The sequence below is a fragment of the Stegostoma tigrinum genome, unplaced genomic scaffold (assembly GCF_030684315.1).
Source record: "Stegostoma tigrinum isolate sSteTig4 unplaced genomic scaffold, sSteTig4.hap1 scaffold_355, whole genome shotgun sequence".
Taxonomy (NCBI): domain Eukaryota; kingdom Metazoa; phylum Chordata; class Chondrichthyes; order Orectolobiformes; family Stegostomatidae; genus Stegostoma; species Stegostoma tigrinum.
The window spans coordinates 2,413-30,061 of record NW_026728283.1 but is presented as its reverse complement, the minus strand read 5'-3'; the positions used below and the strand labels follow the sequence as shown (position 1 = coordinate 30,061).

Genomic DNA, 27,649 nt, shown 5'->3' with positions numbered 1-27,649 from the left:
CAATCACTGGAAACATTGTATAGATACTGACTCATTAACCACAGGCTCACTGTGAATATTGACACACTCACTGGGAAACCTGCACAAGTGCTGATTCAAGCAGGACCCAGTTTAAAAATCGACAACAGTAAAACATTTCGACCAATCCTGCGTTTCTGGGCAGAATCCTAGACTTCCAAACTTTTCAAAGAGACAGTTGGACTGAATCTGCGAGAAATACACAACACAATAATCATGCCTGGGAACAGAGATTGCTGTGTGGGTTTATTGAGATAACAGGGTGTGGAGCTGGATGAACACAGCAGGCCAAGCAGCATTAAAGGAGCAGGAAAACTGACGTTTCAGGCCTAGACCCTTCTTCAGAAAATTATTGTTCGGCCTGGAATCCCATGTTGCACCTCCTCACTTAAAGGACAATTAACCGAAACCAACAGACCCTGATCCAAAAGGAACTGATCCAAGACAGCTTTTACACCTCTGGCTATGCAGCACAGATAGTATGGAGCCTACAGAGATACTCGACATTCCAATCCATTCACACACGGTCTAACCATCGGAAAGCTAATTAACCTCAGAAAAGAACATCAAGAGCAGAGTGAAAACTACAAATCTGGTGTGAAGATAATGGGACTCTCAGTCAGTATAACTGCCAGCCCCGATCTTATGGGAGGAGGAAACTGAACAAAGAGCTTCCGAACACGGGATCCAAACTTTCTGAACCAAGAACACCATCAGCAAAAACCTGACCCAGGCCTTCCAAACCAGACACTGACTAGCACAAGCAATCATTGACTTCACCGAAGCCACGAGTCCTCAGTCACAACCTGAGGTGAGAACCCAAAAGGTGAAGAGAAACGGCTACTCACCAAAACACACCTTTGCGCATCAGCCGACTCAACCCAAACGTACAAACCCACACAGTCCCAAGTCTTCATCCAGGCTCTAGGTGTGGTAATCCAGAGGGACCACCGGACTTCAAAAATCGCATTCTGGGATGGGAGCATAAACCCCGAGATCCCAAATTCCAACATCGGTGGCAGTGCATTGGGACCCTATTGGGAGGAATTCAGGCAGACAGTGTAAATGCTTGTTTTCTGTGTGTCAGTAAATAATGTCTAATAGTGGTGGTCTCTTTCCATCGTGTATTGTATTAACTTCATAGAATTTACTGAGATACCCATTTCTTAAATTCTAATTACCTTTATGCTACTAAATAAAGAGAGATTCCTTTGCCCTTTAGTACTTGTCTAAAGTCTCCTCATTCACATCCCCATAAATAAATCCAGTGTTCAGAATCACAGGTTTGGGAGCCGCTTAGACATCAGGAAAGTTCTGCAAACCAGAATCCGATACTCATTCCCCACAGACACTCTGTAAATGCTCATACACTCACTGGAGATTCTCAATAAACACTGACACCTTTCCACAGGCACATTTTGATCGTCCCCATAAACACTGACATTCTCCCCCCCGCACCCCTCCACCCCGAGAAAACACTGATACATTTCCCAAGGAGCTCCCTGAAAACAGTGACATGTTTCCTCAGAAACACCTCTAAGGGCTGATACATTCTAGATCCCACTTGAAATGAAAGCTACAGGCACGTCCATAAATGATTAAAATGAACTATCCAGACAACACAGTTCAATTACTTCTGTGAGAACAGTGACGGCACTTCAAGCAGTCTAGCCTTCACTATAACTAAATATTTTGTCAGGAATGTGTTCTGAGGGAAAATGTGGATAGTGGATCTATGCCGGTTTGTCCCATATATAGGGAATGTGTCTACATTGAGATCCTCTTACTCAGAATCATGAAGCTGGGGCGTGGGGAAAGACAGGACTGTTTGAGTACGGTCGAGCACATCTGACTGTGTTAATCACAAAAAATAGCCTCTAGGTTTGAGTCCTGTCATGGTCAGCGAAGATCAGTGATCGTGGGCTGATTCCCTGCGTAGGAGAAAGCCTTCCTGATCTTCAACAAAAAAAAAACAGAATTTTCAATTGAAGATTCCAGTGTATCAGAACTCCCGTCCAGTCTCAGCGACGAACAACAGACACTATACCCAGACATCACCGAGACACAGAAAGCGTCTTTTCTGTTTCAGTAGTGCACTCTCAGTGCCACAATCAAACAAACGGGAAGATTGCTTCTCTGAAAAAGAACTTCAGAGATAGAGATAACAAGGTGTAGAGCTGGATGAACACAGCAGGCCAAGCAGCATCAGAAGAGCAGGAAGGCTGACGGTTCGGACCTCGACCCTTCTTCAGAGACTGAGTCAGATTTACATTATTTCACACCTGGAGCCTGACTTGCAGTTTAACATTGATAATGGGAACTGCAGATTTGGAGAATCCAAGATAATAAAATGTGAGGCTGGATGAACACAGCAGGCCCAGCAGCATATCAGGAGCACAAAAGCTGACGTTTTGGGCCTAGACCCTCTCTGATGAAGGGTCTAGGCCCAAAACGTCAGCTTTTGTGCTCCTGAGATGCTGCTGGGCCTGCTGTGTTCATCCAGCCTCACATTTTATTATCTTGCAGTTTAACATTGTTTGTTCCAAAGGAGAATCACATCAGACCTGAAACCTGAACTCTGTTTCTCTCTCCACATGTGCTGCCAGACTGGCGAGGTTTCTGCAGCATTTTCTGTTTTGTTTCAATTTGCCAGCATCCACACTTCATGTGAGTCACATCACTGTTGACTTCTCAGCACTCATCCAGTTTTTGCAACGTGTTTTGATCCCCTTAGCATCACAAACATTGCAAACCATTTTTTGGAATGTGGTCAGATTCACTTCTTGAGGTGGAAATGATCACAGATTCACAGGTATTTGAGTGAAGATATTTCTGCTTATCTCAGGCACTCAGGCTGTTCTACCACTTTCAGACTGATCCATAACGCTACATTCCTATCAGCAAAGATAGCTGCCAACATGTACCCTGTCACTGTCTTTGGTAATAACATACAGTGCAAACAGAACACCTCTTTATTCACATGCAATACAGGATATCCAGATCTAGCCTACTCAGTCGCACCTCATTATAATCTCCAGTTGCAAGAATGAGTCTGGTACCCCTGTGTTACAATCACTCAAATGCTAATGATTGCTTCCTTAAGTGTGGAAAACAAATCTACACACATGTGTGTATCTCTGGCTTCAGAAGGTTCTACAAAGTACATTGATGGAATTCACACGGCAATGAACACATCCTTTTTCCAGGTGCTCCAGTAACATCATGTGTCATTTGGAGACAAAAGAACACTGTGTTCGAGGCAACGTAATCCCATAAATGACAGGCTGTTGCACACAGCAATATCACCCCCTCACAAATACAAACCATTGTCTTATGTTTTAAATCAAAATGCTAAACAGAAAAAAAAGTCACGTAAAAAAAAATCACTCCTCGTCACTTTAATGAAAGAATTTGCTGATAAGATAATACTAAAAAAAGTAGAATACAGACAGACGGGGTAAGTTAGTGTGGCGAACTGGTGAAACCGGCTCATAACGACTTCAGACTCCACAGTGAAGCAATAGATTTACCGAATCATTTACAAAAATAGCTCGGCAACAAAGGGTTGAATTCTCATAAAACTGACAAGTACCATCAGATCGACAGGTAGAGATTGGAATTGTTCAGAAAAAAAAAACTTTCCAGATACACTGGTGGATGGTGTGTGCTAGAAACCATTCTGAGTGAAATAACTTTGTGATCGAACACTTATTCACTGAGAAATGAATCTCTGCTGCGCCAAAGAAAAGCCGGTGCATAGTTTACTGGCCGCCTGATTTGCAGGCAAAGGAAACCTGATCCCAGGACTCTCGGGTAAATTACACTGTTAGTGACAGCCCATCATGCACAAGAAGAGCCTCTTACACTGAGAACAGAACAGATTATAGTTAAACAGACAAGAATCCCAACATGAAAATCTGCCACTTATTCTGATGTCATCTGCAAACCTACCTCCGACATTCACAGTCAAACCATTGATGTAAATGACAAAAAGCAGCATCCTTTTGTCCCCGACTGTCCATCCAGGTTTAACTTTGATCCACATGTTGCCTCTATGAACAACATGAACATGTAGCCAAAATACTTGGACTTTTAAACTGTCAGTTATAACTATGTAATCTTTTTCAATTCAATGATCATTTGGCTTCTATATATTTTTCAAGCTACTTTGAGCTGTGTATTTACAATTAGTTCCTGGGGAAAACTCTCTCTTGTGTATTCTGTTGAATAAACACATTTTCAACCTGTATGCTCCTTGGTCCGATTATCTTAGCAAAATGTAAATATTTTTAGCCAATTACAGTAATGATCTTTTAAATGGCTAATTCATAATCACAATTAATTTCTAATTATTCCGAGTACAGAACACCTTGTAAACCAAATTATTTTTCTCAGAGCCGATATTATATATCTTTACAGTTTACAGTGCAGTCATCCAATTATTGCATTGGTCCATTATCACAGTGAAGCTAAAATTAAAGTCTTCTTTTTAGTTGACATCATTGTTACTGTATTCTTGAATTACAATGACTAGCGTAGTATTTTAGAAGCATTAAACAAGGCTGGATTTTCAATACAAGAATTAGTGCAAATAATCATATTGCTTATTTTGTTAATTATTGTTAGCTCCTAATGATTTTTTTTTGCTGTGATCACATTAATATCACTTTAATAATCAGTCTACGTTCAGCTCTGTAGATATATAAAATGAATGTCAAGTTATTATTAAGTGAAGTTTAAAATGTCACACTTTGTTCTTCTGTATTCTAATAATCACAGAATATGTTTCATTATTATCATATCCATGAATCAAAGTAAATATATTTCACTGTACAGTTTAACAGGCACCATGAATATCGACTAATTGTCTCTCAGCCCCTCTTTTATATTTCTCCTCCAACATTCTGCTCTGTGAGCAGAATATTAAACCAGTCAGTGATCAGCTGTGGATCCTAATCACGTAAGTATCTTCAATATTTACCACACTTTAGGCAGACAGTAAACCCCAGAATCGCTCTTGGCAATATAATAAGAACAATGAGGGAGAAGGGAGCTGTGCTGAATTCAGTGGACAATTGACAGACCTCATCCACACCTGGGAGGGGTTGAACCACACAGCAGGACATCGTGGTGGAAAAGTGGGGCACGAGGGCAAGCATAAGCCCAAGGTGGCCAAAACGGATTCTGAATGGGCCCTACCTAAGGACAACAAAAAAAAAGGCCTCGAGGGGTGGTTGTTACAAATTGTATTGGATTGCAAAAAGAAACTGATCATGAAGATGATCAGGAAGGGTTAAGACCTGGGCGCCCTAAAACCAGAGCAGAGACCCTGGTGGAATAGACAAGAAAAATATGTCAATATGAGAAGGCAGCTGTAACTCTGACAGCCTCCATCAGAAATATGACCAATGAGAAATGGGAACAAGCAAAGGTGGCAGCTCTTACACGAGGGCTTAAAGCAAAAGGACAAGACGGTAGTTATAGGAAGGGAAGGATGATAACACTGACTCAAATGGGTTGGATGACAAAACACCCATTTATGGGCAGAGGGACAACAATGGATGGGATGACCTGGAAGTGTGAGAAGGCAGTGCCTATGGCACCGTTGTGGATCAAAGTTAAACCTTGGACAGACAGTGACGGACAAAAGGACGTTGTTTATTGTCATTTACGTAAATGATTTGCATGTGAATATAGGAGGTAAAGTTTGCAGATAACATCAAAAGCAGTGGTGTAGTGAATAGTGAAGGAGGTTATCTCCAGAGTACAATCACATCCTTACCACATGGGCCAATAAGCTGAGGAGTGGCAGATGGAGGTTAATTTAGATTAATGTGAGGTGTTGCATTTTAGGAAGGCAAATCAGTGCAGAAGTTATGGATTTAATGGGAAGGCCCTGGGAGTGTTGCTGCACAAAGAGATCTTGGAGTGCAAGTTCATAGTTTCTTGAAAGTGGAGTTGCAGGTCGACAAGGGAGGGAGGAAGGCATTTGGTACGTGTGCCTTCATAGGTCAGAGTCTTGAATCTAGGAGTTAGTGTGTCACGGCGCAGACATATTGGCCATTGCTTAGGCCACTTTTAGAATAGTGCATTCAATTCTGATCTCCTTGTTACAGGAAGGATGTTGTGAAACTTGAAAGGTTCAGAAAATATTTACAAGGACGCTGCCATGATTGGTGGGTTTGATCAGAAGGGAGAAGCTGAATAGGTTGGGGCTATTTTCCCTGCAATGTTGTAGGCTGGGGCTGGGGGGCACGGGGAGGGGTGGGGGGGGGGGGAAGAGGTGGGGAGGCAGTGCTTACAGAGGCTTCTAAGTCATGATGGGCATGGATTGGGGTGAATGGTCAAGATCTTTTTCCCAGGGTTGGGAGTCCAAAACTGGAGGGTATCGGTTTAAGATGAGAGGAAAAGAGTTAAAAGGGATTTAAAGGAGCAATGTTTTCACACAGAGGGTGGTGTATGTATGTAATGAGCTGCCAGAGGAAGCAGTCAATGAAAGTAGAATTACAACATTTAAAAGTCATCTAGATGGGTATATGAACAAGAACGGTTTAAAGTGATGTGGGCCAAATGCTGGCACATGGGACTAAATGAATTTAGGATGTTTGCTTGGCATAGAAGACTTGGACTGAAGGGTCCATTTCCATGCGGCACATCTCGATGACTCAGTGATAGATGAAGTGAACCTTTTCAGATGCAGATTGGGAATGTGACATTCTGGGGGTTGATTTCTGAAAACAATGAGGAGCATCTCACGTTGTAGATTCCCGAACTACGACGGGGGGCCCTCCAAGCAGGACATGGGAAGGAGGAAAAAGAAGGCTGCATCTCCAGAGTAGCGACACTGTAGGGAGACTGGGACAGTCAGGCAAGCTGGGAAGTTACACTTGGGACCCAATCACAAGCAGGAACATGGGTTATTATCTGTAAACCCTGGAAAAGATCAAGGGCCCTCTCATTCCACCACAAAAACAATACCCCATCAAAGCTGGGGCTGAGGAGGCAGCAATTGTGATCATGAACAATTGGCCGAAGCAGGTAATTGTCAGACCGACAGCATCCCAAACTAAGATAATAAAATGTCAGGCTGGATGAACACAGCAGGCCAAGCAGCATCTCAGGAGCACAAAAGCTGACGTTTCGGGCCTAGACCCTTCATCAGAGAGGGGCATGGGGTGAGGGTTCTGGAATAAATAGGGAGAGATGGGGAGGCGGACCGAAGATGGAGAAAAGAAGATAGGTGGAGAGAGTATAGGTGGGGAGCTAGGGAGGTGATAGGTCAGTCCAGGGAAGACGGACAGGTCAAGGAGGTGGGATGAGGTTTGTAGGTAGATGGGGGTGCGGCTTGGGGTGGGAGGAAGGGATGGCTGAGAGGAAGAACAGGTTAGGGAGGCAGAGACAGGTTGGACTGGTTTTGGGATGCAGTGGGTGGAGGGGAAGAGCTGGGCTGGTTGTGTGGTGCAGTGGGGGGAGGGGACGAATTGGGCTGGTTTTGGGATGCGTTGGGGGAAGGGGAGATTTTGAAGCTGGTGAAGTCCACATTGATACCATTAGGCTGCAGGGTTCCCAAGCGGAATATGAGTTGCTGTTCCTGCAACCTTCGGGTGGCATCATTGTGGCACTGCAGGAGGCCCATGATGGACATGTCATCTAAAGAGTGGGAGGGGGAGTGGAAAAGGTTGGCGACTGGGAGGTGCAGTTGTTTGTTGCGAACCGAGCGGAGGTGTTCTGCAAAGCGGTCCCCAAGCCTGCGCTTGGTTTCCCCAATGTAGAGGAAGCCACACCGGGTACAGTGGATGCAGTATACCACATTGGCAGATGTGCAGGTGAACCTCTGCTTAATGTGGAATGTCATCTTGGGGCCTGGGATAGGGGTGAGGGAGGAGGTGTGGGGGCAAGTGTAGCATTTCCTGCGGTTGCAGGGGAAGGTGCCGGGTGTGGTGGGGTTGGAGGGCAGTGTGGAGCGAACAAGGGAGTCACGGAGAGAGTGGTCTCTCCGGAAAACAGATGGGGTGGGGATGGAAAAATGTCTTGGGTGGTGGGGTCGGATTGTAGATGGCCGAAGTGTCGGAGGATGATGCGTTGTATCCGGAGGTTGGTGGGGTGGTGTGAGAGAACGAGGGGGATCCTCTTTGGGCGGTTGTGGCGGGGGCGGGGTGTGAGGGATGTGTTGCGGGAAATACGGGAGACGCGGTCAAGGGCGTTCTCGATTACTGTGGGGATAAGTTGCGGTCCTTGAAGAACTTGGACATCTGGGATGTGCGGGAGTGGAATGTCTTATTGTGGGAGCAGATGCGGTGGAGGCGGAGGAATTGAGAATAGGGGATCATCTGCCAATGTGGTATACTGCATCCACTGTACCCGGTGTGGCTTCCTCTACATTGGGGAAACCAAGCGCAGGCTTGGGGACCGCTTTGCAGAACACCTCCGCTCAGTTCGCAACAAACAACTGCACCTTCCAGTCACCAAACATTTCCACTCCCCCTCCCATTCTTTAGATGACATGTCCATCATGGGCCTCCTGCAGTGCCACAATGATGCCACCCGAAGGTTGCAGGAACAGCAACTCATATTCCGCTTGGGAACCCTGCAGCCCAATGGTATCAACGTGGACTCCACCAGCTTCAAAATCTCCCCTTCCCCCACCGCATCCCTAAACCAGCCCAGTTCGTCCCCTCCCGCAACTGCACCGCACAACCAGCCCAGCTCTTCCCCTCCACCCACTGCATTCCAAAACCAGTCCAACCTGTCTCTGCCTCCCTAACCTGTTCTTCCTCTCACCCATCTCTTCCTCCCACCCCAAGCCGCACCCCCATCTACCTACTAACCTCATCCCACCTCCTTGACCTGTCCGTCTTCCCTGGACTGACCTGTCCCCTCCCTACCTAAACTCTGTCGACCTATCTTCTTTTCTCTCCATCTTCGGTCCGCCTCCCCATCTCTCCCTATTTATTCCAGAACCCTCACCCCATCCCCCTCTCTGATGAAGGGTCTAGGCCCAAAACGTCAGCTTTTGTGCTCCTGAGATGCTGCTTGGCCTGCTGTGTTCATCCAGCCTCACATTTTATGACCTTGGATTCTCCAGCATCTGCAGTTCCCATTATCACTGATACTATAGCATCCCAAACTAATTCACTGAAGCCTGATGACTCAGATTGCCTCCCTGTTGATTATACCTCCCTGAACACATCTGTCTCTGAACAGTATCCTACAGTAGCAAAAGCACACTGTACTTAACAGGCTGAAATCGCAACAGGACACTATCTCAGTCCAGATCCGTACCTGTGGACCTGGAATCCCAGAATAAGAATACTCTGAGGAAAACAGCACACATGTTCCCAGTTGTTCTGGCAATTCCACAATATTCCAGCCATATTCCACTGACGTATGGTTCACGGAATTAGCCAAACTGATCTTACCAAGACCTCATCACCTCAGTCAGTCAGAAAGAGCATATCTGGATCATCAATAGAGTATTGAGTCACATGTGCCAGGCAGGGCTTAAAATTAAACCACAGAAAGCAAATTGGAATGACAGGGAGTGATTTGTCTGGGATATCAGTCAGGTAGGGACACAGGATAGTCCCGCAAAAACAAAAGAATGCGATTTTAAACTACCCAGTCACACACCGTGAAAGGAAAAAGGCAAACTTGAGGGTTGTTTAATTATTGTAGGAATTATGCGGAAAATGTTCAGAACTGGCACAACTACTAAAAGCCCTGACATCAGTCAGGAGCCAGAGAGTCAACATATACACAGACAGTCCTGATGACTTTGGTATAGTTCACGACCATATATTGGCCTGGCCTCAGCGCGGGTACGTCACCTTGTCTGGAGGCCACATACAGCACGAAGACCAGATTAAAGAGTTGATGGAAGCAGCTAATTTTGTGACTGAAGCAGCAGTAATGAAGATTAGAGCTCACAGGAAAGTAGAAACCCCACAACAACAGGGCAATGAGTATGCAGGTCAGGCAGCTAAAATACTTACTGAAACAGTACAGATATTTGAGGAAGTGGCAGTGGCAGCAGTTACTGGAGGAAGAGAAGTAAGTTTGAAGACATTTCAAGAAACAGCCCCACAACATGAGAAATGTGAATGGGAAAAGGGTGGGGCAATGAGAGGACAAGATGGAATCAGGAAGACATAGGATCAGACAGTGCCACCACATACCATCGGCTGGCCCATGCTGGGTGGTATAAAATGCAATATCAGATGCCTCATTGCTGGTGGTGGCCTGGAGTAGGGGATGATATCATAAAGTGTTATCGAAGGCTCTGCACACACAGTGTCAGGGAAAAGATTAAATGCAGACAGTAGCCATAACCCAGGGGGCTAATGGGAACAATTGCAGATGGATTCAACGGGTTCCCTACCCAAGAAAAATAAATGCTGAATGTCTAAACATACAGAAACAGAAAAGTAGATGCAGGAGTTGGCTATTTGACCCTTTGAGCCTGCACAACCATTCAGTATGATCATGACTGATTGTGTAATCTCAGCATAACATTCCTACCCTCTCTCCATACTCCTTCCTTCCTTTAGCCATAAGGGAAACAACCAGCTCCCTCTCGAATATATCTAATTAATTTGCCCCAATAGCTTTCTGTGGGAGAGAATTCCACAGGTTCACATTCTTGGTGAAGGGATTGCTCTGCATCTCGGTCCCAAAGGCTTTATTCTTAGACTGTGACCCCCAGTTTGAGATTTCCACATCATCCGGAATCCTCTTCCTACGCCTAACCCATCCAGGCTCATTAGAATTTTATGTTTCTATGCCATACCCTCCTCATTCTACTAAATTCCAATGAGTACACACCCAGTCGATCCGATCTCTAATCCAGCTGATCCAGTCTTTTCTTAGATCATAGATTGTAGAATCCCTACATTTGGGATGGGTCATTCAGCCCATCAAGTCCACACAGACCCTTTGAAGAGGGACCCAGTCCACCCTATCCCTGTAACCCCACAACTACCATGGTTAACCGATTGAGCCTGCACATCCCCGCACGTTATCAGTAATTTTGCATGGCCGCCTCACCCGAGATTTATTGGGTGGGTGGAAGCATTCCCCTGCAAATTCTCAAAAAAGGACACATTTACAGGGAAAGTAATTAAACAGTATGTGTGCTGTTAGGTACTAAATGGAGATTCCATCTCCCGTACCAGCCCCAAAGTTCACGTCGAACAAATTAACCGAACACTGGAAACTGGTCTAAGACCCTGAAAGAGACAAGGCAAGGATGGTTTAGAGTACACCCCACTATTCTAATGAAACTGAGGTTGACCCCCTTTTGAATTTGTGACTAGACAGGCTATTCAGCTGCGGGAGGGTGTGGTAGGAGAACAACTGGAAACGTGCGATGGAAATAATAGGGTGAAACAATTTGAGAGAGAACTGGCAAAACAGCTGCATGAGCTGTGAGGGGAAGTTGGAGACGGACAGAGAATCAGAGATTTAGAAAGGGAGCATAGCAACATCCGAGCTGGCATTCCTAATCCAGGAGATCAGGTCCTGGTGAAAGTATTATCCCATCATGTGCCACTGTGACCACGATGGGTCAGCCCCTACTAGGTGATTATTACAGTGAGATATGCACTCTTGTAGATATGAAAAAGTGGGGGCCAAAGTGGAAGCAGTGGTTCCAACTGAAGGTATACAAAGTCCAAACACAACCATTCACCCTTATGGCAAGTTGTGTTGGGTTCCTGTTCTTTACAGGCTGGTGGCCACCGCCATCACCCGCTTTGGGAATTATTCATATTCAAACCTCACTGGCCTTTGTCCTAAGCCCATAATTCAGGCTTGATTATATGTAATACTTATTGGGGTCCATATTAATCAATTCACTCTCATTCTTATTTCAGTTTGCTGCATGCCTGCCACAGCCAGCTTCACCCCTTCCCTTTCCATACTGCCACGAAGCCCATTTCTATCACTATCACTCCTCGGGTCATGTGCTGCACACAATTCACAATTTAACCTTCTCATTACATAGCCAGGAGTGGGGACAAAAGATGGCTGTAAAAACGCAGTAATTACGACTGCAGAAGGATAACCACCCAGTGATCAACGGAAAAGTGGCAGAAACAGATTACAAAATAGAGTAAAGATGCGGTTATGGTGCCTAGAAATTTGAAGAATATAAACAAGTTTCTTTTAATGACATGGTAAATTTGTGAAGAGATTGAATTCCACAGATGAGAGTGAAATTCAAATTGATGCTGTCTCACTAAGTAAAGAAAATTAGTGATGCAGAGTGTTTAGAGAAGAGGCAGTAAAGATTTATCCATGAGTTAAATACTGATTCAAAACTCACTGGCCACATCTGAGTGCTGGAGTGTGTAACTGGAACTGCAATTCAGAGAGACTGTTTGTTTGATTTCTCAGGTCAAGTGAGAGAGCGGCTGTTCCCAATCTGTCAGCTGTCACAGAACTGCAGTAACGTTAGAGTTTATTTTAAAGAACTTACAATAAGTGGTAGAAATTAATATCATTTCTAATCTTATGAATTTGGGTTAACAGCGAAAATAAAGCCCAACCAAATTTGGAAGAGCCCTCAGTGATAACGGAGCATTGAGGTTATTCGTAATTAATGTGGTGCAGCTGGTAAATGTTTGGGAAGGAGTACAAAACTGTCAGGATTGAAATGTGATTTAACAACAGGTATTCTAAAGGCAAATAATAAAGGAATCAGTTAAACATCAACAGACTGTGGGAGCACCAAGTTCTGTAGAGCCATTAACCATGCGTTTACTGGACTGGATGTATCGCTCAGGCAAATATGGCTAACAATTACATGATAACATTGCGTGTCATTGCTGTAATGTGAAATGTATAAAAATGTTACACTTGGTTGGGTGCAGTGAGACAGCACCAGAAAATCTCCCACAATGAATTGCTAAGGAGCTCCGCATAAAGGTTGCTCATGCTGCTGAACACAGAACACAAGACTCCTGTTTGATATTTCACCCGTCAACAGTTGTGGAGTGTGTTTTTCTGACTGGAGGTCAGGGCTAGCGCTGTCCCACAAGGATCAGACCTGAGACCATACACACACGCACACGTAACTATGAGGGGATGCATTCTGGGAGGCCAATTGCAAGGGGAGCGTAAACAATAAATGGAAGAACCCTGAGTCGCACTGATATACAGATGGATCTGCAGGTCCAAGTCCATAGGTCTCTGATAGTGGCAACACCTATGCATAAAGTGGTAAAGGAGGACTATGGCATGCTGGCTTTCTTCTGTCAGGGGGCTGAATAGAAAGTTGTAATTCGGCCACCTTTGGAGTGACGTGTGCAGTTTCAATCACTACATTACAGAAAGGACGTGGAGGCTTCGGAAAGGTTGCAGAAGAGGTTTACCAGGATTTTGTCTGGCTTGGACAAACTTGGATTGTTATCACTACACAGAGCGAGGGGCTGAGGGGCGACCTGAAAGGGAGTCAGTGGACACTCAGCCCTTTTCCTCAGGTGAAAATGACAAATTTTAGGGGCAAATGGATTAAGGTGAGAGGGGGAAAGTTTAAAAAAAGAGTTGTATGAGGCACGTTTCTTATACAGGAAGTGATAGGCGGCCGTACTCTCTTGGGAGGTGATAGAAGCAGAAACGATCAATCACGACATTTAAGAGGCACTTGGGCAGACATATGAACAGGCAGGGAAGAGAGGGATATAGATCATGTACAGGCAGATTGCATCACTTCAGAGTGGCATCAATATTAGAACAGATGTGGTGGGCCAAAGGGCTTCTTCCGATGCTGTACTGTCCTGTTTTCCAAGTGGCAGGAATAGTGGAGCCACAGTTAATATTTTGAATAAACATCTCTTCTTTAGAACACACAGTGAGTTTATGCATCTTGAGGGAAACAACGTGGAAGGGGAATATATATTTGAATGGTACAGACGCAACGAGCATGGAGCGGGGAGTTACTATGTACAAATCTTTATCGGAGAGAGAACATAACTAAAATGCATTGAGGAGACTGTATGGGATCTTGGGCTTCATTCATGGAACCTGCAGTTTCATCAGAGTTCGACATGTGTTCGGCTGTACGACCCAGCACTGTTAGGAGAGATGTGTGACTGTTAGGATAAGTAAGAATGTCTCCGGTGGTATCCCTCTGCCAGATATTCAGCTTTTGGAACTGTTGAAGGACGTGGTCTCTCTGAGGAAAACGGAATGGCCAGTCACTTTTTCGACACTTGGAATGATTCTTATGTTATGCAGAATTTCGGGAGATTTAATAGAATTATTTTTGTAGGGGACTCTCCTGTCAGAGGCTTAAACAGGAAATTCTATAGCAGTGAGTGTAAATTTAGGATGGTTTGCTAATTGCCTTGTGCTCAGATTAAGGACATCTCGAAACATGTCAAATCTCTTGTCAAAGGTGAGATTGAGAGGCCAGAAATTATTGTACACATTGATAGCAATGACCTTTTTTGGGAAAAGATTAAAAGCACTACAAAGTGAATTTGATCAGTTAGGTAAAATATTTAAAGAAAAAACTTGATGAGTCGTGCTTTCTTGTTTACTCCCAATGCCAAACGAGGTAGGGAGAACAAGGTTAAAGGAGACAAATCGATGGTGAAGATCTCGTGAATTGTTCAGGGATTCAGGTTTTTGGACAATTGGAATGTCTTTCGGGGTAGAAAAGACAAAGAATGGTCTAATGTAAACTGGAAAGGGATCAAGATCTCAGCAGGGAGCTTTGCTCATTCCATTGAAGGAGACTTTATATTGACAGAGATGGGGAGTGGGGGAATTATACGTACCAGCGTAAACAGAAGGATTGATGAGGAACGTTCTGAATGTGAGGAGAGCACAGCAATTACAAAAGAAAGATGAGAGAATCAGAATATGTAGTAACTCTGAAGAACTTTTCTTTTCAATGCAACGAGTCTTAAAGTTAAAGCTGATGAACTCATAGCTATGACAGAAACTTGTCTGTGAGATGGACAAAACGGCAGCTCACTGTTCTAGGTTTTAGGTGATGTAGGAACAATAGAAAGGGGGTGTGTGTGCATGTGTGTGCTTAACAGCAGGAGCCAGAGAGTAATGGCAGAGGGTTGCTTTTCAGACTGGGGGCCTGTGACCAGCAGGGTTCCAGCAGGATCAATTCTGGATCCTCTTTTGTCATTTTATATAAATGATTTGGATGAGAATATAGAAGGTACAGTTCGTAAGTTTATGGGTTACACCAAAATAGGGGCATAATAGACAGTGAAGAAGGTTACCTAAGATTACAAAGGGATCTTGATCAAATGGGCTCAAAAAAAACCATATTGTATTCAATCTGAATAAATGTGAGGCGTTGAATTTTGGTGTAACAAACAAGGGCAGGACTTATACAATTAATGGTAGGGCCTTAGGTAGTGTTTGAGAACAGGGGACCTATGGGTGCAGGTACATTTCTTTCTAAAAGATTGCATCACATATACCCACAGGGTGGTTAAAAGGCATTTGGCATTCTTGCCTTCATTGCTCAGTCCTTGGAGTATAAAGAGTTGGGATGTTATCTTGAGGTTGTACAGGACATTGGTGAGGCCTTTTCTGGAATACTGTGTCCAGTTATAGGAAGGATATTATCAAACTGTGCATTGTTCTGAACACTTACCAGGATGTCGCCTGGCATGGAACAATTGAACTATAAAGATAGGCTGGAACTTTCTTCATTGCAGTGTAGCAGGTTGAAAGGCAATCTGATAGAAGTTTATAAAATAATGAGAGCTATAGATAAAGTTGATGGTAGTTGTCTTTAGGTGGGGAATTTCAAAACTAGGGGACATATTTAAGGTGAGAGGAGAAACATTTAAAAAAGTCACGAGGCTTTTTTTTTTAAAAACACAAAGGGTGGTTTGTGTGTGGAATGAACTTCATAAGGGTGTGGTGGATGCAAGTATAATTACAATATTGAAAAAGCATTTGGATAGCTACATGAATGGGAAAAGTTTGAAGGGTCAGGAGCAGGCAGATGGAACTAGTTCAGTTTGGGATTATGTTCAGCTTGGACTGAAGGGTCTGTTTCTAGAGGGTCTGAAGGCTCTATGACTCTGGCTTTAAGAAATAATAGAGGTAATGAGAACACACTCACGGAAAAGATGCTGAACCTTGATAAAGATCTGGTGAGGTCACAGTCAATCATTGCATCCAATTCTGGTCAGAAAAGATACGAGAGCCCTTTAAGTTGTGGAGTACAGATTTACTGTGGTAGTTCATTGAGAAAGAAAACGCTTCCAACCCCCAGGTCCTCAGTGCAAAGCAGGGACCATTCTGTCCGAAACACGCGGGGCTTTGGGGCCAATAAATATTCTGGCGGTAACCTGGGCCTCTCGCGGCCTGAAGCCTGCAGCCCTTTTCAGTTTACTGAAAACGCATGACCAAGAAGCTGTAATTCGGATCTACAGTTGTACAGAAGCGGTGATAAAGTCTCCCAGACCACACTAACATTCACTGTTTCCCAAATAGCTTATTCTTTGTTCCTTTACCAGCTCCGACAAAACCGGCAATCACCAGCTTACGGCGGTCAGAATGACGCTGCGCCTGCGTGCAAACACCGGCCGGAACGTTGCTGTTCTGAGGTAGGGTCACCGGACACGAAACGTTAACTCTGATTTTTTTTTCACAGATGCGGCCAGAGCTGTTGAGCTGTTCCAGTAACTTCTGTTTTTGTTCCTGATTTACAGTATCCGCAGTTGTTTCGGTTAAGATTGATCACGTGTCGCCGCACGCCCCCACCCCGCCGCTCCAGATCTGTCCTCCAGTCCCACCCCTTCCTTTCTATTGGCCGAGCCCACTGCCAATCACACGTGCGCTGGGCTCGGGGAGGGGAGAAGAATGTTTCGAGTTTCCCGTTTTCCCTGCTGTAGCTCAGCTTCAGGAGTGAGGGTAACAAAGTGTGGAGCTGGATGAACGCAGCAGGCCAAACAGCATCTCAGGAGCACAAAAGCTGGTGTTTCGGGCCTAGACCCTTCATCAGAAAAGGGGGATGGGGAGAGGGTTCTGGAATGAATAGGGAGCGAGAGGGAGGCGGACTGAAGATGGAGAGAAAAGAAGATAGGTGGAGAGGAGAGTACAGGTGGGGAGGGGATAGGTCAGTCCAGGGAAGACGGACAGGTCAAGGAGGTGGGATGAGATTACTAGGTAGGAAATGGGGGTGTGGCTTGAGGTGGGAGCACGGGATGGGTGAGAGGAAGAACAGGTTAGGGAGGCAGAGACAGGCTGGGCTGGTTTTGGGGTTCAGTGTAGGGAGGGGACGAGCTGGGCTGATTTTGGGATGCTTGGTATTCCGCTTGGGAACCCTGCATCCCAATGGTATCAATGTGGACTTAACAAGCTTCAAAATCTTCCCTTCCTCCACTGCATCCCAAAACCAGCCCAGCACGTCCTCTCCCCACACTGCATCCCAAAACCAGCCCAGCTCGTCCCCGCCTCCCTAACCTGTTCTTCCTCTCATCTATCCCCTCCTCCCACCTCAAGCCGCACCTCCATTTCACATCTACTAACCTCATCCCGCCACCTTGACCTGTTCTCCAGATCGACCTCTCCCCTCCCCACCTCCACTTTCCCCTCTCCACCTGTCTTCTCCTCTATCCATCTTCGGTCCGCCTTCCCCCTCTCTTTATTTATTTCAGAACCGTCTCCCCATCCCCCTCTGTGAGGGGTCTAGGCCCAAAACGTCAGCTTTTGTGCTCCTAAGATGCTGCTTGGCTGCTGTGTTCATCCAGCTTCACACTTTGTTATCTTGGATTCTCCAGCATCTGCAGTTCCCATTATCTCTGTTCAGGAGTGATGGTTCATTGTGAGTTAGGGAAGAAATGTGTCTCAGCTGCTCTCGTCCATGGTTCACAGCTCCTAGACTCGGAACACTGCAGTCAGTTAGAACAACGGGAATGCTGAAAACGGGCTGTCAAGATTAAGTTTCCAGTTTGAAAATGATTGTGGCCATGATGGTCCGAGAATGTAAAGCCTTTGAGTGATCATCCTGTTCCTCTCAGTGTAAGCCAATAACAGCAACGATTTGCATTATTATGGAAAGTTTCAGATATTTATCAAACTAAAATGTTTCAAGCATTGAATAAAAAGGTTTATTTTACATCGTCTATCTTAAAGAAGTTTTAAGAGATTTAAGGAGGGAATTCCAGAGCTTGTAGTCTCCACAGCTGAAAATGGTGAATGTTGTGTTAGAATGGGGTTTCGGAAAATGTTTGTAGCAAGTGTGCTTGGAGGGGTGCCAGGAACTCATTGGGTCTTAAGGCCGGAGGAGTTTAGAGAAACTGCAACAGACGCCACAGCTGTACAGGAGGTGTCTGCTGCCTGAAACAATGTGATGGATACTGTTCGGAGGACAAGTCAGTCAAACCGAAACTTTAGGCATGATTTCTCTCTACAGATGTTGTCAGACCTGCTGAGGTTTTCCAGCAAATTCTGTTTATGTGTTAATAACAGGTACTGTATTATGCCCTACAAATTGTCACTGATTTCTGGCAAAGAGGTCTTGGTCTGATTGGTACTTACTGGTGTTCCAGAAGAGGGTGTTGACCTCCACACAACGTTGTAGACTGGCACATTCAAAGTCTAGGACGTCATGATGAGGACTCACTAAAGCTTGGGGAGAACTGCTGCCAAGGTGCAGTGGGCAGCAGCCACTGTACAGGGCTACCTGCCAAAGTTAAATGGGTGTCCATTCAGGTAGTGGACCCTCCTGGTGCCTGGAATGCATGTAAATACAGGTTGGGTGAAGTAAATAATGCCTTTGGTTTGTTTGAATGCAGACATGGAGTTGTGCTGCATGGACACACACCCTTCAATCAACCCATCCATGCCAATCAGATATCCTAAATTAAACTACCCCCATTTGGCCCACAACAAAACCCTTACTCCTTATGTACCCATCCAGATGCCTTTGAATGTACTTGCCTCAGCTTCTACCATGTCCATGCTATCTCATTTCATACGCTCAGACCTTCTGCAAGAAAAATTGCCCCATATGTACCTTTTATTTCTTTTCCCATCACCTTTAGCGTATACATTCTAGTTTTGTACTCCCTCAGCCCATGGAAAAGACCTTGTTTATTTACCATATCCATACGCCTGATGATTTTATAGACCTCGATAAGGTCACCCCTCAGTCTTTGATGCCTCTCTGACAAACATACCCCACCAACCAGGCTATTCAGCCTCTCCCTATAGCTTAAACCTAGCCACTCTGGCAACATCATTGCAATTTTTTTTCTCAACCCTTTCAATATCCTGCCTGTAGCAGGGAGAACAAAAGTGCACACCGTATTCCAAAAGTGGACTAACCAATGTGCTGTGAAGCAACAACATGACCTCCCAAATCTTCTACTCAAGGCAATGACAATTAGAAGCAAGTGTAGCAAACACCTTCCTCACTCTACTGCCCTTAGGTTCATCTGAAGCAATTGTTTCAGGCAATTGGTCTTCAAAATTACGAACCTCATCTTTAATGTCCGGTATGGACCAGCCACTTGTTAGTTTAATCCTGTATTATCATTCATTTCAGTTTTACTAGTGTTCCCTGATGCCACACAAATTCAAGTGAGTCCCATTTTGTGATATCACACCACAGCCTCGTGCCAAACATCAACATGATTCAAAGTTTGAGTTTCTGGTTAATTTCAGTATGGCACCTTGGAATTCAAATGGCTTTTGTAAGGTTAGTTGTAATTCAGAATTCACAGAGAAAGTAAAAAGAATGTGAATAATATGATTGGTATCCAACAATCATAATTACTAAAAACTCACATTCGAATTTTTCACGCTATTTTATCAAATGTATTATCAGGTATGAAGATGCAACATGAATGTTGGAAATTTGTCAAATTCAGAGCCTGACTAAAGTCTGAGTCTTTATAAAAAGTGAATGCAGTCTGAAAATTAGATCAGTTTCTGGCTCAACCTTCACATAAATTGAAGTTGCATCATTTGAATGGGCTGTATATCCCACAGTCACTAGTTTAGTGAAAGTTTTAGTCTCCGTTTGTTGGGTAATGTATGTTTGGTTGATGTGCTGCTGTGTATATACATATACACACACATACATACACACAAGACTTTTTTTTAGAATAAAGTATATTTTTGGAAAAGGAAAAGGTCTGCAGCAGAGTGGGGACATTGAGGTAACTGCTTCCCAAGGGAGGAGTGATGGAGGACACAGGGAATTCGGTTCTCTCTACAACCAAACCAACTGAGTGCAGTTTGGTTTCGGGAAGTGGTGTTGAAAGATCCTAGAGAAGTTACTTCAGTGCATATTGGTCTTGGTCAAAACTATTGCTGCTTTCCACCAATGTTGAAGGGTGAGAATGTTGAAGGTTGTCATTGGAGTTTGATTCACATAATTGATGCAGCACACAAGGAAACCATTTGACCATACTATCTGCACTAGCCTTCAGAATGAGAATATCTCACCCAATACCATTCTCCTGCCTCTGCCTCTAAACCTGTACATTGTTCCTTTGCAGCTAATAGACTAATTCCCTTATTGAATCATTTGATTCATGGACAAAGATTATGGTCTGCTTTGTGCAGGATGAATTTGAGTTGCTTAGTATGTTTGAAGCTGCACTAATCCAGGCAAGTGGGGAGTATTCCATCACATTGCTGACACATGCCTTGTTGATGGTGGGCGGACTGTGAAGTCACTGTAAATTTCCTAGCCTCTGACCTATTGTAGTCACAAAGTTTATATGACTGGTTACGTTCAGTATGTGGCCAAAGAAAACTCCAAAATGTTGATCGTGCAGGACGCAATGATGAAAATTCCCTTGATTGTCATTGCAAGTTCCTTAGATTCATTCCTGTTGCAGATGACCGTTGCCTGGCAATTGCCTGTAATCATTCCAAGACTGGATCTTGTAAAAGTCTTGCTCGACATGGATATAGACCATTTCAGTGATTGAGGCAAACTGAATAGCCTGGAATATTGTACAATCATCAGGGAATATCTCCATTTCTGACCATCTGAAAAAGGCAAGCTCGTTGATAATGCAGCTGAAGGCGTGAAAGGCTGAAGACACCACCCTGAGGAATTCTTGCAGAGATGCCCTAGGGCTGAGATGATTGGACTCCAATAAGCACAATCATCCTCTTTTTTTGATCAGGAGTACTCCAACCAATGTAATATTTTCACACTCATTCAAATTTTGGTCCTGGATACGACACTCCATCCAATGCTTCCTTCATATCACAGGTTTCTCTGAGTCAACAGTACATTTATGTTCTGATCGGCTGAATCCTTGTCCAAACGTAGAACATGTGTATAGCTTCTCTCCAAAGTGAACAGTGATATTTCCTTTAATGTTCAAAATCCAGGAATATTCAGGTTACCATGAATTGGTTGTCTGTCAGATTCTGATCTGCTGTTTGGATTGAGTTTCCCAACTGCACATCCAATCATGTATTCCTTACAATGCAGAAAGAGGTCATTTGGCCAATCAAGTTTGCACCAACCCGTCGAGAGTCATCCGACTCAGATCTATCTCCTATCCCATTCACATAGCCCTACATTTCCCATGGTTAAACCACCTAACCTGTACACTCCTGGGATTAATATGCAATTTAGCATGGTCAATCCACTGGCCTGCACATTTTTGATCTGTGGGAAGAACCCACGCAGACACGGGGTGAGTGTGACAACCCACACGGTCAGCCAAGTCAGGAATCGAAGCCGGTTCCCTGGCCGTCTGAGGTAGCAAGGCGAAACATTGAAACACCGTGCTGCCTTCCTCTAATATTGTCTGTAGCTTATTAATCTGAAATTTAATAAAAAACTAGAAAATAGAATGCAAGAGAGCACACAAAAGCAAAGGGCAGGTTGTGAAATGGAGCTGAATGAAACGATATTTGCGGGGCTGGTCGTCGTGAAATTTGTCGTGAAAGCTGTTGGATTGTCATTCAAAACACAACTCGTTCACTCCCATTGGTTGAAGGACCAGCCGCTCCCGCGCGGCCATACAGTCCCGCCTCTCCTTCACTCCCATTGGTTGGGCTAATTGATTGATAACCTTCTCTGCAGATCCAGCCGCACGGTTTGCAATCGCTTTGAGCATGTGCTGCCCACACAGGAAGCCGACTATTGCACTGAGATAACAAAATGTGAGGCTGGATGAACACAGCAGGCCAAGCAGCATCTCAGGAGCACAAAAGCTGACGTTTCGGGCCTAGACCCTTCATCAGAGAGGGGGATGGGGGGAGGGAACTGGAATAAATAGGGAGAGAGGGGGAGGCGTTGTATCCGGAGGTTGGTAGGGTGGTGTGTGAGAACGAGGGGGATCCTCTTGGGGCGGTTGTGGTGGGGGCGGGGTGTGAGGGATGTGTCGCGGGAGACGCGGTCAAGGGCGTTCTCGATCACCGTGGGGGGAAAGTTGCGGTCCTTAAAGAACTTGGACTTCTGGGATGTGCGGGAGTGGAATGTCTTATCGTGGGAGCAGATGCGGCGGAGGCGGAGGAATTGGGAATAGGGGATGGAATTTTTGCAGGAGGGTGGGTGGGAGGAGGTGTATTCTAGGTAGCTGTGGGAGTCGGTGGGCTTGAAATGGACATCAGTTACAAGCTGGTTGCCTGAGATGGAGACTGAGGGGTCCAGGAAGGTGAGGGATGTGCTGGAGATGGCCCAGGTGAACTGAAGGTTGGGGTGGAAGGTGTTGGTGAAGTGGATGAACTGTTCAAGCTCCTCTGGGGAGCAAGAGGCGGCGCCTATACAGTCATCAATGTACCGGAGGAAGAGGTGGGGTTTGGGGCCTGTGTAGGTGCGGAAGAGGGACTGTTCCACGTAACCTACAAAGAGGCAGGCATAGCTGGGGCCCATGCGGGTGCCCATGGCCACCCCCTTAGTCTGTAGGAAGTGGGAGGAGTCAAAAGAGAAGTTGTTGAGTGTGAGGACGAGTTCAGCTAGGCGGATGAGAGTGTCGGTGGAGGGGGCCAGGTCGGGCCTGTGGGACAGGAAGAAGCGGAGGGCCTTGAGGCCATCTCCATGCGGAATGCAGGTGTACAGGGACTGGACGTCCATGGTGAATATGAGGTGTTGGGGGCCAGGGAATTGGAAGTCATGGAGGAGGTGGAGGGCATGGGTGGTGTCACGGACGTAGGTGGGGAGTTCCTGGACCAAAGGGAAGAAAATGGAGTCCAGATAGGTGGAGATGAGTTCGGTGGGGCAGGAGCAGGCTGAGACGATGGGTCGACCAGGGCAGACAGGTTTGTGGATTTTGGGAAGGAGATAGAAACGGGCCGTGCGGGGTTGGGGAACAATGAGGTTGGAGGCTGTGGGTGGGAGGTCCCCTGAGGTGATGAGGTCGTGAATGGTGTTGGAGATGATGGTTTGGTACTCGGGTGTGGGGTCATGATCGAGGAGGCGGTAGAAGGTGGTGTCGGAGAGTTGGCGTCTGGCCTCGGCGATGTAGAGGTCAGTGCGCCATACTACCACTGCGCCACACTTGTCTGCGGGTTTGATGGTGAGGTTGGGGTTGGAGCGGAGGGAGCGGAGGGCTGGGCCATCTCCAGCACATCCCTCACCTTCCTGGACCTCTCAGTCTCCATCTCAGGCAACCAGCTTGTAACTGATGTCCATTTCAAGCCCACCGACTCCCACAGCTACCTAGAATACACCTCCTCCCACCCACCCTCCTGCAAAAATTCTATCCCCTATTCCCAATTCCTCTGCCTCCGCCGCATCTGCTCCCACGATAAGACATTCCACTCCCGCACATCCCAGATGTCCAAGTTCTTTAAGGACCGCAACTTTCCCCCCACGGTGATCGAGAACGCCCTTGACCGCGTCTCCCGCGACACATCCCTCACACCCCGCCCCCACCACAACCGCCCCAAGAGGATCCCCCTTGTTCTCACACACCACCCTACCAACCTCCGGATACAACGCATTATCCTCCGACACTTCCGCCATTTACAATCCGACCCCACCACCCAAGACATTTTTCCATCCCCTCCCCTGTCTGCTTTCCGGAGAGACCACTCTCTCCGTGACTCCCTTGTTCGCTCCACACTGCCCTCCAACCCCACCACACCCGGCACCTTCCCCTGCAACCGCAGGAAATGCTACACTTGTCCCCACACCTCCTCCCTTACCCCCATCCCAGGCCCCAAGATGACATTCCACATCAAGCAGAGGTTCACCTGCACATCTGCCAATGTGGTATACCGCATCCACTGTACCCGGTGCGGCTTCCTCTACATTGGGGAAACCAAGCGGAGGCTTGGGGACCGCTTTGCAGAACACCTCCGCTCAGTTCGCAACAAACAACTGCACCTCCCAGTCGCAAACCATTTCCACTCCCCCTCCCATTCTCTTGATGGCATGTCCATCATGGGCCTCCTGCACTGCCACAATGATGCCACCCGAAGGTTGCAGGAACAGCAACTCATATTCCGCCTGGGAACCCTGCAGCCATATGGTATCAATGTGGACTTCACCAGTTTCAAAATCTCCCCTTCCCCTACTGCATCCCTAAACCAGCCCAGTTCATCCCCTCCCCCCACTGCACCACACAACCAGCCCAGCTCTTCCCCCCCCCCACCCACTGCATCCCAAAACCAGTCCAACCTGTCTCTGCCTCCCTAACCGGTTCTTCCTCTCACCCATCCCTTCCTCCCACCCCAAGCCGCACCCCCAGCTACCTACTAACCTCATCCCACCTCCGTGACCTGTCCGTCTTCCCTGGACTGACCTATCCCCTCCCTACCTCCCCACCTACACTCTCTCCACCTATCTTCTTTTCTCTCCATCTTCGGTCCGCCTCCCCCTCTCTCCCTATTTATTCCAGTTCCCTCCCCTCATCCCCCTCTCTGATGAAGGGTCTAGGCCCGAAACGTCAGCTTTTGTGCTCCTGAGATGCTGCTTGGCCTGCTGTGTTCATCCAGCCTCACATTTTGTTATCTTGGAATCTCCAGCATCTGCAGTTCCCATTATCTCTATTGTACTGAGAGCGGTTTCTGTGCCTTTTGGAACTGTGGGTTTTTCTGCATCCATCAGCTAGTAGGAATTGGTATTTGCATCTTAAGCTAGAAAATGGATCGATAGCATTACAGCGTTATTCAGGTGAAGGTGTCTCGCCAACCAAAGGCATTTATGAAGGTGTTGGCCAATTATCAATAACAGAGCAAACGTTTTGCTGGAACAGAAAAAGAAATTGCCAGGGAAATGCTGGAGGTGTGGCAGCATCAGAACAGAGAAAGAAGTAACAATTTCAAATTCAGTGGAAGTTACAATTTCAAATTCAGTGGCTCTTTGTCAGAAATGAAATTGTTTCAGTTTATTACAGTAGCTGTTCTGCTCCAGCTCGTATTTTGGTCAGAGCTTGATTTTTGACCCAGAATTCCACACGAGTCAGGATGCTGTTGATCTTCATTAGCACGATACCAAGCCACTTAGATATTTCACATTTTGAAAAGCATTGTCCATCCATACTCACCCTTTCTCTGGTCAACAGACTCAGAACGTTTACTCTGACTCTTCTTCACAGAGGCTGCCAAACCTGGTCAGCTTTTCCAGCAACTTGTTTTTGTTCCTGATTTATGGCATCTGCAGTTCTTTAGATTTTTGCGAAGGGTCACTGGACCTAAAATGTTAGCTCTGATTTGGTTTTCTTCTTCACAGATGCTGCCAGGCTTGCTGAACTATTCCAGCAACATTTTCTTTTTGTTCCTGATTTACAGCATCCACAGTTCCTCCGGTTTTTTAAAAAATTATTTTGCATTATATCTGTTCTCTATCTATCTTCTACCCTCCACACAGTTTCCATTTATGTTTACTGAGGATTTCCTATTACTACCAAGGACTGTGATCGAATCGGGGAGGTGGTTACATTCCAACGACATCGGAATCATCTCCCAACTGAGAAAGAGCTCGAAAATTAATCACAGTTTCTGAGGAGGCTAACAATTACAGACAAATTAAATGATTTAGGCCATTTTTAGGATGAGAGAACTGGAAAACACTGCCGATGGTTTAAATCTGAAAGACTAATCGTGAATTTGAGTGACAATCAGCAAATCAGGACACAGTCTGATGCAGCTCTCCCCCCACTCCAACAAGATCACCAGAGGAATGGGGAGGATTTTCTTTCATTAAACTGCGAGACAGGGACCACTGCAGGAGGTTGGAATCACTAGGAAGGGAGCAACGGGAAAAAAAGTATATGATTGGGTCAGTGAAAGAAGATCTCAGTGAGGTATTGAGGTACTCACTTTGAACTATCCCACTCCTCGGCATGGCTGCATTAAGGATCTGGAAGCTGTGAGATGGAGGTTTGCTCTGAACTGGGCAGGAATTCAGGTGTGAGTGACAGGCCTGTGGGGATATTGAGCCTGGGATTTCGAATTGGTGAGCGTTTCTGAACTGTCTGGCCCTGTATTGGTCGGGTTGATGGATTTCAGTTCTCTGCAAGTGTTAGATTTATTTCGTTCCCCATTTTTCTTGCCGTTTCTCCCATTCCCACTTACAGGATGCAGACTTGGGGTCTCTAGCGAATGAGGGACTATGGCCTACCTCAGCGTTGATTTGGGTGTGCAGGAAGTATTTGTTGGCAATGGCAGATCCTCCTCCCCAGAATGTCTGGCAGGGTAGAATCGAATCACTCTCCATCAGCAGGGAACCACACAGCCCACAAAGTTTGGGGTTAGTTTCTTTGGAGCAGAGAGAAGTGAGAGGGGACATAATTGAGATGTGTAAAAGTGATGAGGGACATAGACAGAAGAGGCAGCACGAATAGCTCCCCTTGTTGGAGGCATCAATGACTGGGGGCATGAACTGAAGTAAAGGACTGAAAGTTTAGCAAAAATGGGAGACTTTTTTTCACCGAAGTGCAATGAGAATCTGGAACTCATTGCCTGCAAGTGTGGTAGGTGCAGAAATCCTCAGTACACTTAAGAAGTATTCAGGTATATACCTGAAATGCCAAAGAATTGGAAGCGGGTCAGGTGCTGGAAAAGGGATTACAGCAGTTAGTCTGTTGGTGTTTTGATTGGGACAGACTCAATGGGTCGAAGGGTCCCTTTTGTGGCTCTGGATATGTGGACCATGAATCCAGCCACGTCTGTGGGAACAGAAACTGAGTGAATGTTCAGGCCAGTGAGCAAGGAGTGGAGGGTGACAGTGAACAAAAGGAATGAGTGGGTGAAGAGCAGGAATTATTGACTGACAAAAGGGTTCGCGTTGCAAAATCAGAGGGGATGATGGTGCAGAAGTAAAGAGATAAAAGAAGTGTCCAGATGAAGGCCGTGACTAGGCCGTTAGCAACCCCGAATGCAAAGTAAAGACAATCAGTGAGATAACATAAAGAAAAGGACCAGATGAAAACCATTTGGACTGAGGTGAGAAGATTTTCTTTTAACTCAGAAAATGCCGAGTGCGTGAAATTGTTTGCAACAGGACATGGCTGAGTCGAATACGCTCACTGTTTTCCAGGAGGAGTTAGGTATAGTTCTGAAGGCCAAAGGAATCGAAGGATATGGGGTTCCTGACCTGGACAATCAGCCGTAATCATACTGGTGAGCAGAACAGGCATGAAGGGACGAGTGGTCTGTACTTGCTGCTAGTTTTGAAGTTTCTATGACTACCACAGAAATGGAGAAGAGCGGCCAGAATAAGTAG

The 27,649-nt window shown here is 45.8% G+C and overlaps 1 protein-coding gene across 1 annotated transcript in view; it reads right to left on the bottom strand.

The window, feature by feature from the left end:
• LOC132208302 (uncharacterized) overlaps positions 1-25,406 on the bottom strand; it is a 64,312-nt gene extending 38,906 nt beyond the window's left edge. Inside the window, exons 1-6 of the mRNA XM_059643974.1 lie at positions 25,318-25,406; positions 21,960-22,125; positions 21,687-21,797; positions 16,512-16,599; positions 16,118-16,179; positions 877-1,052 (exon numbers count right to left, since the gene is read on the bottom strand). Of these exons, the coding sequence (XP_059499957.1) occupies positions 877-1,052; positions 16,118-16,179; positions 16,512-16,599; positions 21,687-21,797; positions 21,960-22,125; positions 25,318-25,406 (692 nt within the window). The remainder of the gene's footprint in view (positions 1-876; positions 1,053-16,117; positions 16,180-16,511; positions 16,600-21,686; positions 21,798-21,959; positions 22,126-25,317) is intronic.
• Between the last annotated feature and the right edge of the window lie 2,243 nt (positions 25,407-27,649).